We start from the raw sequence: 13220 nt of genomic DNA, 5'->3' as shown, positions 1-13220 counted from the left end.
TTATGGCCAAAGAATATCCTTATCCGGTGTTGTCAACAAAGGAGAGTCCAAAAATTCAGCTTGGGAATTGTTTGCATCCCATGCAATGGGAGGATCTACTATTATCGATGTTGACAAATTCCCATTCAAACTGTGAACATTTTGCACCTGCTGCTCTGTTTTGCTTGCTAAAGAAGGCACATACATGTTGCTGCCAAACATATCCTTCTCCAAACAAAACCTTCCATCAAACAAACCATTCTCCTCAGTCTGAACTCTTTGCACATTCTGGTTTTGGCCTGCAAGAGGAGCAACATTCATGCTACTTCCAACACCTGTGGATTGCTTCTGCTCAACATTCATGTTGTTCATCACACCACACCCCATGTCAGTGAAACTCTGATTTTGATTAGTAACTGATGCACCAATGTTCCTGTCACTTCCAACCACTTGCAGAGGATTTCTGCTTCTGTATTGGCATGTCAGCTGATGATTGTTCCTCGTGTTCCTGTCACTGAACCCAAAGCCACACTCGATGTTATGGCAAGAATAAGCCTGATGAGGAAATGTAATACCTTGAACATCTCCACCCTTTCTCTTTTCAACAGCATGGTCTAGTGGCATGACAGTGCCTCTGTTCATCATTGTAAGCATGTTATTGTTATTGTTATTGCCATTAGCAATTGCAACATTGCTTGTTGGTGGTGGTGGATTGAACTGGCCCACAAAGAAATTTCTTGCTCCAACATTAGCAACATTGTTGGGTTGTGGTTTGTTGTTGAGTCCTCCAAGAAAATTTGTAAATTTTTTATCATAGGCAATTGGTGGTGGTCTTGGTGGGAGGGTATGGTGGAAGAAATGAGGGTATGATCTCCTAGCGAAGGACTCTTCACGCTTCACAATGGCATTCCAAATGGCAGTTTCTTTGGCAGTGAGCTTGTCCTGAAGGGTCCTAGAGTGAAGCACAATGTTTCTGATCTTTGCTATGTCTGGGGATATGTGTTTGATGACTGCAATGAGCACACAGATCTTCCACACCTTCTTGAGGTCATGGGGCTTCTTGTAGGGAGGTGGGCCTGGGTCCATGGAAAAGCCCATCTGGGCCCACCACCATTCCTGCCCAGTGGGCCACCAGGGAGGGGCAGTGCCCTTGTCCAAAGGGTACCTCCTCTGGGGAGGGTCACAGTTCTGCATTAGAGATGACAAGAGTGAGCCAAGAGTTGTGTCTGGGAGATCACTCAGAGTGTATGTTGTTGGTGACTCTCCATCGAATGCATCACCAACCATGTCATCAAACCCACTTTCTTCCTCATACCTGGTACACAGGTTCATCAAACATCAAACATCAATATTATAAACAAATACTAAATATTCCAATGTAATGTTTTTTCTTTCTTTCTTATCAGTACAAAAAAATGAAAACCACTTTAAAAATAATTCAACCCTTATACAAATTATAAAAACCCTCCAAAATATTCTTAAAAAAATACAATCAAAGTCTTACTAATAGTAAGGGACAAATTAAATAATTCATACAAATTATAAAAACCCTCCAAAATATTCTTAAAAAATTACAATCAAAGTCTTACTAATAATAAGGGACAAACTAAAGGTATTGACACCAACAATAAAAATATACTTTTCATATTTTAATAAATTAATATTTTTTTAATTTAAAATATTATTATAAGTGTTTGTCAATGTTTTTTCACTATTCATAGTTTAATGAAACATTTTTCCAAACTAAACATTCCAATGTAGGGTTTTGCATCAACCATTTTTAACCAATGAGAAAAAATAAGTCTAAAAGAGTGTGTTAATACTGGTAGCATTTCAAGAAAAAGATTTATTTGACACCACACACTAAAAACATATACTTCACACCATATTATAATAATATTTAAAATAAAAAATAAATTAAATATGATTAAAATATGATTTTATTGGTTTATAAAATGAATTTATTCTCCTATTTGTGGTGTTAACATATCACCATTCATTCCTAAATTTCTTTAAAGCTATTTTTCCTCAATTATTAATAATTTTAAATCATGAAAAGAGTATGTATTTTTATATGTAAGTTTTGCAGTAATGCAAGGAGTATAAAGACATTTTTAACCATTTTATTTATTATACTGACAATAATATTATGTTAATATTGTAATTTTATATTTGGTTTTATGATGATTTCAGTTCTTATAGTTCATTAAGAACATTGTGGTCACTACCTATTTCACTATATTGTCTTTTCAGAACAAAAAAAAAATTACTTTGCATTTTCAAATTCGCTTTTTTTAATAAGAAAACTTCTGCAAAATAACTTGAATTCGCAATTTTTTTCCTAAGGGTTTTCTTGGAATATTTTAATTAATTTTTAATCCTCCCGTAAATTTTCGTACAAAAAAGTTCTGCAAAATTTACTGTAATTTAAAAAAAAATTATTAATTTCTCAAATTTGATGTGAAATCAATAATTTTTTACACAGGTTTTAACAAAATATGTTTTGTATAATATTTAATATTTCTAACATTTTTTTTTTCACAAACATGTTTACAAAGAAATTTTCTAATTTTTTACTAATAGTAAACACATACAAAAAAATCTTTAAAGTAAAAGTAATAACCTAAAGATAACATGCACAAATAAAAGACATAAAACAATATATTAAAAATGTAGTTAATATTTTTTTTTATAAAATAAAAATAAATATGAACCACTTAAAGGATAATCCAACTCATATACATACCAATTACACTACTCAAAAGAAAAACTCAATCAATCAACAAACAAAAATGCCTAAACATAACACTGCCACCAAACATTCAAACAAAAATTAACAGAAACTTTAAATTGACATCAAACATCAAATACGTAGATGAAGACAACAATCAGAAAAGAAAAATAAACTAAAGTAAATAAGAAGTAATCCAAGACGAAATTTTTAATACTTTTAATTGAGATAAAGAAAAGATTTTAGAATCACTGTTAAACAATTCCAAATTAATTAGATTTTTTTTTTCACTATATAATCATATATTAATGAATAAGATATATGAAAGTGTAAGAAAAGTTTGACCTTTGTATAGCAGCAGGACCATTATGATCAAACTTGACCCTTTCTTTCCACCAAGCTCTGAGGTTATCAGAAGCTCCACTTACTGGTTTTCCCTTCTCAGGAATGATGCCATAGACGAAGCCACGAGCACCACAAATCTCCATCATCTTCACCATGTTCTTCAGCACTGTGTCTTGTGCACGAATCAATGCCTTCTTCTTCATCATCTCCATTGTTTCTCCTTTCTCCTTTTCCCTCTTCTCCTCCTTAAGCTTCCTCAACATCATGCGATCCCTCCACATCCTTCTCTCCAGTTCCTCCACTGTCACCACTTCTTCTTCACTCTCTTCTTCAACGTTTCTCTTTGAAGGGTCATCACAGAAAATAACAGCATCCATAGAATCCATTGCTTGTGGTTCTTCTTGTTTCACTCTTCTGTCAAACAAAATCTCTACAAAATAAAAGCTTATTATGTAGAGGAGATTTGTGTTATGAAAAAGATTAGATCATCTCTAAAGTGGTTCTTATTTTTTTACTTTTTTTACGGATCGATGTATTATGTAACCTATACTAAACATTGGTTGACAAACACCACAACCCAGTTTTCTTAGTTCATTCTATCATTGTAAAATATAATTTAGAAGTTGTAACTGTTTTTTTATCAACAAAAAATAAATAAAATAAAATTAGACATTTAAGAAGTATCTTAACTTTATACAGACACTTTGCTTAATACCTGACTTACAAACATTCTTCAGACTCTATAGACTACTAAACTAGTCCTCAAATAAAAAAAATATAAATCACTTCAAAAGAGCATTACATAAAAACATCCTCTAATACAACAAAAAAAAAAACAATTAAACAATTGACTCTAATGTAATAGTACTTGGTTTGATGAGGTGTGAACATGTATATGATTATGATTGTACTATGTTAGAGTTTGGATAAAGATTTAAGGTAAGAGGGTTTAGGGTTTAGTTAATAGCATTGATCTTTTAATTTTGAAAAATTTGGATAATAAAATTAAAAAAAAAGAGTGAAACTATATATATATATATATATATAGTGTATGATTTAATTATTTGATTTTCGAATTACGAAACTGAAAATTAAAAAAAGTTGGAAGTGGTGCTATATGTAATTTTCAACCACGGATAAATTAGACAACAAAAACTACATTAAAAGTTTAATATTTATGAGCTGTCACTGAAAAAATTTTAATTAACTAATTAAAAATGGTAACAAATCTGATTATGTAGGTAATTGTTGTAAAAATTGATAACATTTATTATATACCAAAATGTTGTTAAAGTTGTTATATAATTTTATTATATGAATCTAGAGTTTGTGTAAACAATGTATTTGTACATAATTAGACACTAAATTCCTTTTATTTCTTTACACATAAAACATATCTGACTTGTTTATATTTTTTTTTAAATGAAGGGAGTAAGAAAATTAAACCTAGACAGAAAGCTCTAAAATATAAATAAATAAAACGATCAATTTTTTGAAAAATCTGAGTATTTTTTTATGGATATTTCAGTTTTAAAGAGTGTTTGTATATATATTTTTTCTTTGAAAAAATAGTATAATTTTCACATATCAAACACAATGCTTTACTTTTCAACAGATTTTTAAACAGTGATTTTAGAGTATATATGCAAAACTTGTAAAATTGGATGTTACAATAAAATAACTGTGTTTTGTGATTAAATACTTCGAAAAAAATGAAAAATAAACAAAAAAGAAACGAAAAATCCAGGGAAAAAAATATAGTAAAATCTCTATATAATTTTGTAGTAAATCAAAGTAAAAATATATAAATGAAAAATGAGTGAAATGAAGCAGAAAATTTATGAATAATTGGCAATAGGAAAACAATTTTGTGATTCTTCTTCCTATTGAATTTGAAATTAATCAAGCAAGGAAAAAAAACACTAAAATATGAAACATGGAATAGATATGCAATAAATTAAGAAAAGTAATGAAAAACATATATAGATTGAATCATACCAAAAGTTCTTGTAGGACAAAGGTTGAAGGTTGAGTTGAAATGGAATCAAGAAAGTGTCACAAAGGAAAGTGACATAAGAGAGAAAGAAAATAAAATACAAAATAGATAAATTTTCACAATAACACTTAATCTTATATAGACAAAGAAAAACAATATATATGGAAACTTAATTTATTTATTTTTAATAAAAAAAATTATGTTAAGTATTATTATACAATTTGACATGGCTAACACCTCAAGTAACGATCATCATCGATAAAAAAATCAGATTATAAAATTAGATTATTTGATATATCAGAGATTATGGAAACTTAAGCTTTAACCATGATTAAAATAAATTGTGTTAATGGTATTGTGCAATTTTCATTATTATAAAAAATTGATGAAAACTTGAGTTTTGATGATGAAAGGCTTCCACAAAACAAATTAAATATGTTTTCTAGCAAATTACTAAGGATATATGAGTAATATTTTGACCATATATAACCAAATTGAAACAAAATATTAACTCTATTAGTTTAAAAAATCAAAAATTAAATAAAGGATTATGTTATTAAAGTCTGAGTCTAGTTGTTTGTTTAAGTTATTTCCGAGAGATTCTTTGTTTTTTTTATGAGTTTAGTTTAATCTTATATTTATTTATTTATTTATTTTATGAGTTTAGTTTAGTCTCATTTATTTATTTATTTTATGTTTTTTTTTTCATGAAATATACTACATGAATTTTATAAAAAAAAATGTTAGAAAAAAAACTTATAACTTTCTTCTTTTCATGTTATCGTTTCATTTACAATAACACAATTCAACTTAATTATTTACATTTTTACAACTAAAGAAATATTGAATATACCTTTTATATTTGTTCAATCAGTAACCATTTTTAAACAACTAACAATCGTTATTTCCTTTTTTTAGTGCCTGCATTCTTAGCATTAATTATTTTATGATGTCAATCTATTTATTAAAATACACAATAAATTAAAACATACTTTAGTTTGCAAATTGAATTAATACATAAGATTGAGAAGATTTGAGTTTCTCAACTTTTTTCAAGTAGATCTGCTGATCAATTTGTTTCTCCTTTTGGGAACTTGTATTTCACACATACCTCTGCAACTAGTAAAATAAAATTAAGAAAAAAATATTCTTTATAAAATAAAATATTCTTAACAACTTTTTCATATTAAGTAATACAATTAAAATATTCTTAAAGTGTTTCATATTTATTTATTTATTTATTAATAAAAAAAATATAACTAATACAATGTTGTATTAGTTATGAATGATGTGTTATGTTTTGGAGATGTTTTAATAGTGTAGGTTTTACTATCTCTATAAGGTTGTGTTTGGATTGAAAAGTGAATGTGTAAGAATTTAAGAACAAAGTGTAAAGAAACTGGGGATGTTTGGATTGAGGTATAATAGAGTGGATTTGTGAGAAAAATTACTGAAGTTGGTAAGCAATGTGATAGTTGTGATGATTTTTTTAATTTTTTTTAAAAGATGTAAAATGTTAGTTTACAAATTTATCTTTTTCAGAAACATATTTGAATAATAACATATGAGGTATTTGTGTGTAGATTTGAGATAAAAACATAAAATTTAATTAAGTTTATTTTTTTAATATTTACAAAAGTTAATGTAACATATAAGGGCATGTGTATTAATTAAAAATATATAAGTGTAAGAAACAAGAAAAAGTATAAAATGAAATTTGATAAAATTGAAAACAAATAATTCTAATTTAGTGAGAACAATAGAAGCGGTGAGATTTGATGTACATTTGGACCTACAAACATTGTGCCCACGTTCATGCATTTACAAAAACTAGGGTAAAATGGGAATAACACCAATGTTGATGTGTCTTTTCGCACCGTTCTCGGTATGGGAGGGGGTGGTTTTCACTATTCACGTTGATCTTCTCCCCTCCCTCACACTTTTGCATACATCCATGGATCCAAATGAGGGATATCAATGTTTATCCGTATCCATAAACAGTATTCCCATTGAAGCAAACAGACTCTAAGGGATGAATGCTCTTTAACAATTGTAACAAATTTTTGTTTTCATCAGATGTAGTTGTCACATGTTTTTTTGTTAATTGTTATAGGAAAATTTGTTAGCTGGAGTTGATTTGTTACTAAGAGAGACACATGTCCATGTTGCTTCTTCTTTTTTTGTATACAGGTTGGAGTATTCCTTAAATGTTTCAATTAATTTATTCACTTTTTATCGATATAAAAACACATCAATGAGACATTTCCTTTTGTTTCATCTCTTTCATTTAAGTAAAAAACATAATCACATAATCTTGTGTGGAAAGGTTTGTGAATTGAAATTGTATGGATCATTTGTGATTATAGGAATAAAGTAGTCCCTAAATAAGGGATGATGAATGTTGATGAGATATTTCATATGACCTAGGTCAAAGCATTGACTTGGATGAAACATAAATTGCCTAGCTTTAGTTATTCTATTTCATATTGGTCCTTGTGTCTTATTCAATGTTTGAGACGTATTATGTAATATCACTTGTGAGGTAGTTGACGATGATTATTCGAATGTGCTTACTTATGTGTGTTTATATATAAAAATGATAAATGGTAATCAATTTTGTCGATTTATATGTTCTGAAAAAGGTAATTGGTATTGTTAGTAAAAAAATAATATTATTATCATAAAACTTTATATAATAAATATTTGTAAATCACAAATATTGTATTCAAACTAATCTTCATAGTATTTAGTTAATTTTTTATCAACAATAAAAAAAATTAATAAATAAAAGTATATTTTCACCTTTATAAAAAAACCTACATAAAAATTTGAACTAATTTAATTGATTTGGTTTGGATTTTTAAGTTGGTTGAATTAATCAAACTGATTAACACTTTTAAAATTTTTTGTCAATTAAAATTAATGAATTAATATTTAAAATTTTAAGAATATATAAATTTAGTTTCTCCTCAATTTTGTGGTGGACGAAGGTTGTCGTAAATGTTAAATTTATGCTCAATGAAAGATTAACTTTAAATATTTCATAAAATTAAAAAATATAGAGACTAAAATAAAATTTATCATGAATATAAGAACTAAAAATATATTTTTGTCAAAATCTCAAAATCAATCCACTGTGTGATAAGATTTGATAAGATTGACTCATATTTGTTTTAAGAATGTGGTGTAGAAAATTCAGCTTTTTCCTTTTATTTTCTTCATTTTTTTTATTACTGATATAATTATTAATTTATTACTATATATACCATTCTTATCATCATAATATGTATTATTAATTAAATACTATTATATAACAATCATTTCCTATCTGCAAGAAGAACCCCACACCCAGTGAATTAGATCATTTTTGGAGGGAAATTAAAAGTGTTGTTTAAAATTAAATAATTTTATAATATAAAAAGTACAAAGATAATATTGATAAATATTTTTTAAGATAATAAAGAAATATAAATTAAAAAAATTATTAAATATTTTTTATAATTTTTTTTTTATTTTCATTTCTTAAAATTCCCACATGTTTTTTTTTACGTTTTATCATTCAAATTTTGTACACATTTTGGAACCATTTTTTAAATTTCTTACATTTTATATATATATATATATATATATATATATATAAACCATTAAACATGTAGTAAAAAGGTTGGGAATTTTATAATATTATTCGCTTGAAAATATAACATGAAATTCAACTGTGACTATTTTCAAAAGCTTATAATTTTCACCCTTTGAAATACTATTTATATAACATATAATAATTAATAACATAAAGTATAATTTTGCATTTGAAATTTCCGAATAAAAACAATAGGAATTTTAAGAAATGTTTTTATGAGTATTAGATGCGAGAGTTTTAAAGTGGATAAAAATTGATAATTATAATTTCAAGTTAAATTATTATTTTTTTAAAGTTATAAATAAAAATTTAAATCCTTTCATTTGTTTTTTTAAATATTATCTTTAAAATTTTAATTTCGCTTTAGTTTTTGACAATTTTTTTTTTCTTTTTTATCGTTCAAGAAAATAATTGGGATGAGGTCCAATTTAGTTAAAGAAAACTTTATTTGGAATATTCTCTTATAATTTTAAGCTCTTAAATCTTAACAGTATAAAAAAATTATTAAATAATAACTAAATTTAGAAACAAAATAATTAATCAATATATTAATTAAATTAAATAATATTTAGAGACTAAATAATTATTCATATTTGAAATGATTTCTATTATTAATAAAATTCAACCTTATTACTGAAATAGTATCTGATATGTTACTTACTGATTCAATACTAACGAGAAGAAAATTGCATAGCGAAAAGGGAAAGGGGTGCAGAAAGTAAATAACTAGGATCTGATAGCAAGGAAAATAGGGGGCCCAATATGGCCCAGTTCTCCTGAACAAATGCACTTCACCAAAACCCTAAACCCCCGAATCTTCTTCTTCTTCTTCTTCTTCTTCCCGTTGCACGTGCGAGCGACCCTTCTTCTTCTTCTTCTTCCCGTTGCACGTGTGAGCGACCCTTCTTCATCTTCGCCATCTTCACCTCACTGGGTAAGCGCAACGCAATTCTTCGCATGCTCATGTTTTCGATTCACTTTGTTTTACGCGGATCCGTTTGTGTAGCTCGGCCATGCTCGCATTTTCGAGAGGCTTCGTTTCTCGTCTGCAACGTTTCGCCGTCGATTCACCCTCGCCGCTCCGATTTCTTTGCTCCGATGCAGCCATTCAGAATCGGATTATCGATCTAAAACCCGGTTTGATGAGCCCTAATTCCAAGCGAACTGGGCTTATAGCGGTAAAGTGTGGAATGAGCGCGCTTTGGGATAAATGGGGTGCTAGAATTCCAATCACCGTGCTGTGGGTGGATGATAACATTGTCTCTCAGGTTAAAACGCCAGAGAAAGAAGGTTTTTGTTCTCTCCAGGTACACCTCTCTTCTCTTCTAGTTACCCTATCTAAAACCTCTATTTTTCTTCTACTGTACTTGTTGGTCGCATAATCTCAAAGAAATAAGAGGAAAATTAATAGCATGTCTAAGTCTGAATTGTTTAGATAGTGTGCATTCTTGGTGGAGTTCAATGAAACGATGTACATGAACAACTGCATTTGAATGCATTTGGAAGGAAAGAAATGAGAATTGAAATAAGCCAATATTCAAGTTGGTGCAGTCATTACTAACAGTTGCACTAGTTTTCATTAACGATCTTTAGATTCTTTTGGGTTTGATTGCAAATAAACAAATTCGATTGAAAATTGGCTCAATTTACTAACTGGTTTAAGAAAATAGGTTTGGGTTGTTAAACTGAACAGTTTGGATATTTTGTGGTGTGGTTCAATTTGGCTGTGCCTTGGTTTTTACAGTGGTGTTACGCTTTTGAGCGTTTGTGTGTATCTAATTATAGACTTTTTCAATGTTTTGTTTCTAGTTAGATTGGTTGTGGACAGAAGAAGGATAAACATTTGACCAAGCCTGAAGTGGGTCATTTCAGAGCGCAAGGAGTTCCACTGAAGCGGAAGCTTAAGGAGTTTCCAGTAACAGAGGATGCACTACTTCCTGTTGGAACATCACTTAATGTTCGCCACTTTGTTCCCGGCCAGTATGTTGATATTGCGGGAATAACCAAAGGAAAAGGTTTTCAGGTGTTTTTCTCCTTCCTTCATGTTAAATATTGCATTTACCTTTTTTAGAAAAAAAACTCAATTACTTTATGTATGTATGGAAGTTTATACATGTATATACTGTATTTCTATACATTATCATGCTGTTTTCCTTTTATTTATATTTTCTGTACGCCTGTGGGGAATCCTTCAGTTTTGTGGATTTAAGTCTCTTCAAATCATGGGTGCCAATTTCAAATATCTTTTTTGTTTCCAGGGTGCGATGAAGCGGCATGGATTTAAGGGAATGCCAGCATCCCATGGTGCTTCATTGTCCCATAGAAGCATTGGTGGTACAGGAAATAGAACTGGAAGGGTAAGTTGTGCTCTTTTAGATTGGTATGTCTGTTTAGTTCCATGCAAGGTTATCAAACTCGAGACGTAGACTTGTGATGTCAGAGCTCCATAAACTCAACTTGTAGACTCAACTCGTAGACTAGGAACCTAAACTCGCGAGCTTGACCATGGTTTCCTTGAATAAGTTCTAATTTGCTTACAATAATATTTGCTCGCTTATTGTTTTAAACATGTTTTCTATTACCCTTCAGGTTTTTAAAGGTAAAAAGATGCCTGGGCGAATGGGTGGAGATCAAAGAACAGTTAAAAATGTATGGGTCTACAAAATTGATCCAGCAAGGAATTTGATGTGGGTGAAAGGCCAGGTAAATCCTTTTTCTATTTCAGATTGGAGCCAAAGGGTAAGAAATATCTGCTCATAACATCAGACTAGGCGTGGATGCTTTAATTTTATTTTTTTTAAGTTCAAATCTGAATCATTTCACATTGCAATACTGCTACAGAAATTTCAATTTGATGTTTTGCCCAAATTACTTAAGCAAATTTTCTGGTTGATTTGCAACTTAGAGATGGCTAATTTTCCTTTGTATGATTTGCACAACAGGTCCCAGGAGCTACAGGGAACTTTGTTTTTATAAAAGATGCTGTGTACGAAAAACCTGACATATCTCTACTTCCTTTCCCAACTTACATTGCCCCAGAAGACGAAGATACTGATAATTTGAAGCCATTGGTTGCTGAGCTTGGGGATGTGGATCCATTTATGGTTACTGATTAAAGATCACTTCTGCATTCATGTTTTCTTTGTAGATGGCAAAATGAGATTTTTAAGGAACCGTCCGAGGATGATTTTTTACTTGTCTTTTACGGCAGCTTTAGGGTCATTTACGACATTGGCCAAATCTAAATTAAGATTGGGTAAATCATGGTTGTCTTGCAATGCTACAAATAAGTGTGGAGATTTGGAATTAATGAGTCATATGATTTATTCTAATTGAATCGTTTCCATTTTTAGGCAATATAATGGACATTGTTCATGCAGCGAACACAACTTTTAACCAATTTTTCTGCTTGTGATAACTTTGAAGGGACTGTCTTTTATTTCATTAATATACAAATAGCTATATTGACTATACACATAGGTTATATGCCAAAATAGCTACTGAAGTCCAAGCAGTCTTATGAGCAAGAAAATGAGTACATTTCTGGATATTGGCAACATTGAAAGAAAGGGGAAGAGTAAGCTATGCAACTGGTCTGGTTATAGCTAATAAAAAAATTCAGAGACATTCAATGTATGCATAATGTTTGCAATGTTCATAAGTGTATTGTAGGCAATCAGCAATTTACAGTTAATTGACAGATGAGATATTACAGAAGTCAGAGATTACCAACCTGATCATGTTAACTAGTTTTGAACGTGAAATCTTACATCTTCTATAGTTTTGAATGATTTTGTTCTGCACACTACACAAAATCAGTAAAGTCTAACTGGAAAATCTTATGTGAAGTTGAGCCCAGTTCAATACTGCACATCAATGGCACTCAAATATTTACTATTACAATCACAACTCTTGTTCTGATAATTAGATATTTATCTTGAAAAGTAAATTGCAGAGAGCATTATGTGTAATAATATTACCTTAACCAAGGTTGGCATGAGAAATTCAACCCAACAATTGTCTGTGCACCCTGTTTTCCGAATATGTTCCGGACTTTTTTCCAGAATAAATTTTTTGTATTACGAACTTTTTTATCTGAAATGAAATTTTGATTTTTGTTTTTGGATTTTTATTTCTAGAATGAAGCAAATTTTTGAAAATTTAAAATTGTGTAGGGTGGAGGTTGAAAATGATTGGGGTGTAGGAAGAATTTGCCAATGGTAAAATAAAACTAAGAACTAATGCAAATAAGAAATAATACTCCAGGTCATGTTTATAAACTTAACTTGCAATCTAGTAGCCACTAAAATTAAATACAACTACAGAGGTCACATTTGTTAATATTGTTTTCTTTACAGATTTGACTATTTTTTCTTTTTGACACTTTGATTCATTGTAAGAATAATCTCCTCTTGTACATGTCTTTTAATTAAGGTTATTGTGTAAGAATAACATAAATATAATAATTTTTTAATTCTGATAAAATAATAGTACAGTTTCTATCTACTCATTTTTCTCTTATTTAATATAAT

The 13220-nt window shown here is 29.3% G+C and overlaps 2 protein-coding genes across 2 annotated transcripts; one reads left to right on the top strand and one right to left on the bottom strand.

Moving 5' to 3' along the window:
* LOC137836117 (protein ETHYLENE-INSENSITIVE 3-like 1a) lies at nucleotides 1-3441 on the bottom strand. The gene is made up of 2 exons (XM_068644976.1): nucleotides 3056-3441; nucleotides 1-1294 (listed from the first exon to the last, which is right to left on the bottom strand). The coding sequence occupies exons 1-2, from the start codon at nucleotides 3439-3441 to the stop codon at nucleotides 1-3; spliced, it is 1680 nt and encodes a 559-aa protein (XP_068501077.1).
* Nucleotides 3442-9466: 6025 nt separating this feature from the next.
* Nucleotides 9467-12020, top strand: LOC137834672 (large ribosomal subunit protein uL3m). The gene is made up of 6 exons (XM_068642795.1): nucleotides 9467-9622; nucleotides 9695-9995; nucleotides 10502-10711; nucleotides 10947-11045; nucleotides 11278-11391; nucleotides 11631-12020. Exons 2-6 carry the CDS (start codon nucleotides 9702-9704, stop codon nucleotides 11802-11804), a joined length of 891 nt encoding a protein of 296 aa, XP_068498896.1. The 5' UTR covers nucleotides 9467-9622; nucleotides 9695-9701; the 3' UTR covers nucleotides 11805-12020.
* Nucleotides 12021-13220: the final 1200 nt, after the last annotated feature.

This window comes from Phaseolus vulgaris, chromosome 5 (assembly GCF_000499845.2).
Source record: "Phaseolus vulgaris cultivar G19833 chromosome 5, P. vulgaris v2.0, whole genome shotgun sequence".
NCBI lineage: Eukaryota > Viridiplantae > Streptophyta > Magnoliopsida > Fabales > Fabaceae > Phaseolus > Phaseolus vulgaris.
The sequence above is the reverse complement of the archived record's forward strand: the minus strand, read 5'-3'. Positions and strand labels throughout refer to the sequence as shown.

Coding starts and splice junctions, on each gene's coding strand:
- LOC137836117 (XM_068644976.1), bottom strand. CDS start 3,441: ATGGATTCTATGGATGCTGTTATTTTCTGTGATGACCCTTCAAAGAGA. Junction 1,295..3,055: donor GGTCCTGCTGCTATACAAAG/GTCAAACTTTTC, acceptor CCTGTGTACCAG/GTATGAGGAAGAAAGTGGGT.
- LOC137834672 (XM_068642795.1), top strand. CDS start 9,702: ATGCTCGCATTTTCGAGAGGCTTCGTTTCTCGTCTGCAACGTTTCGCC. Junction 9,996..10,501: donor AAGGTTTTTGTTCTCTCCAG/GTACACCTCTCT, acceptor GTTTCTAGTTAG/ATTGGTTGTGGACAGAAGAA. Junction 11,046..11,277: donor CAGGAAATAGAACTGGAAGG/GTAAGTTGTGCT, acceptor ATTACCCTTCAG/GTTTTTAAAGGTAAAAAGAT.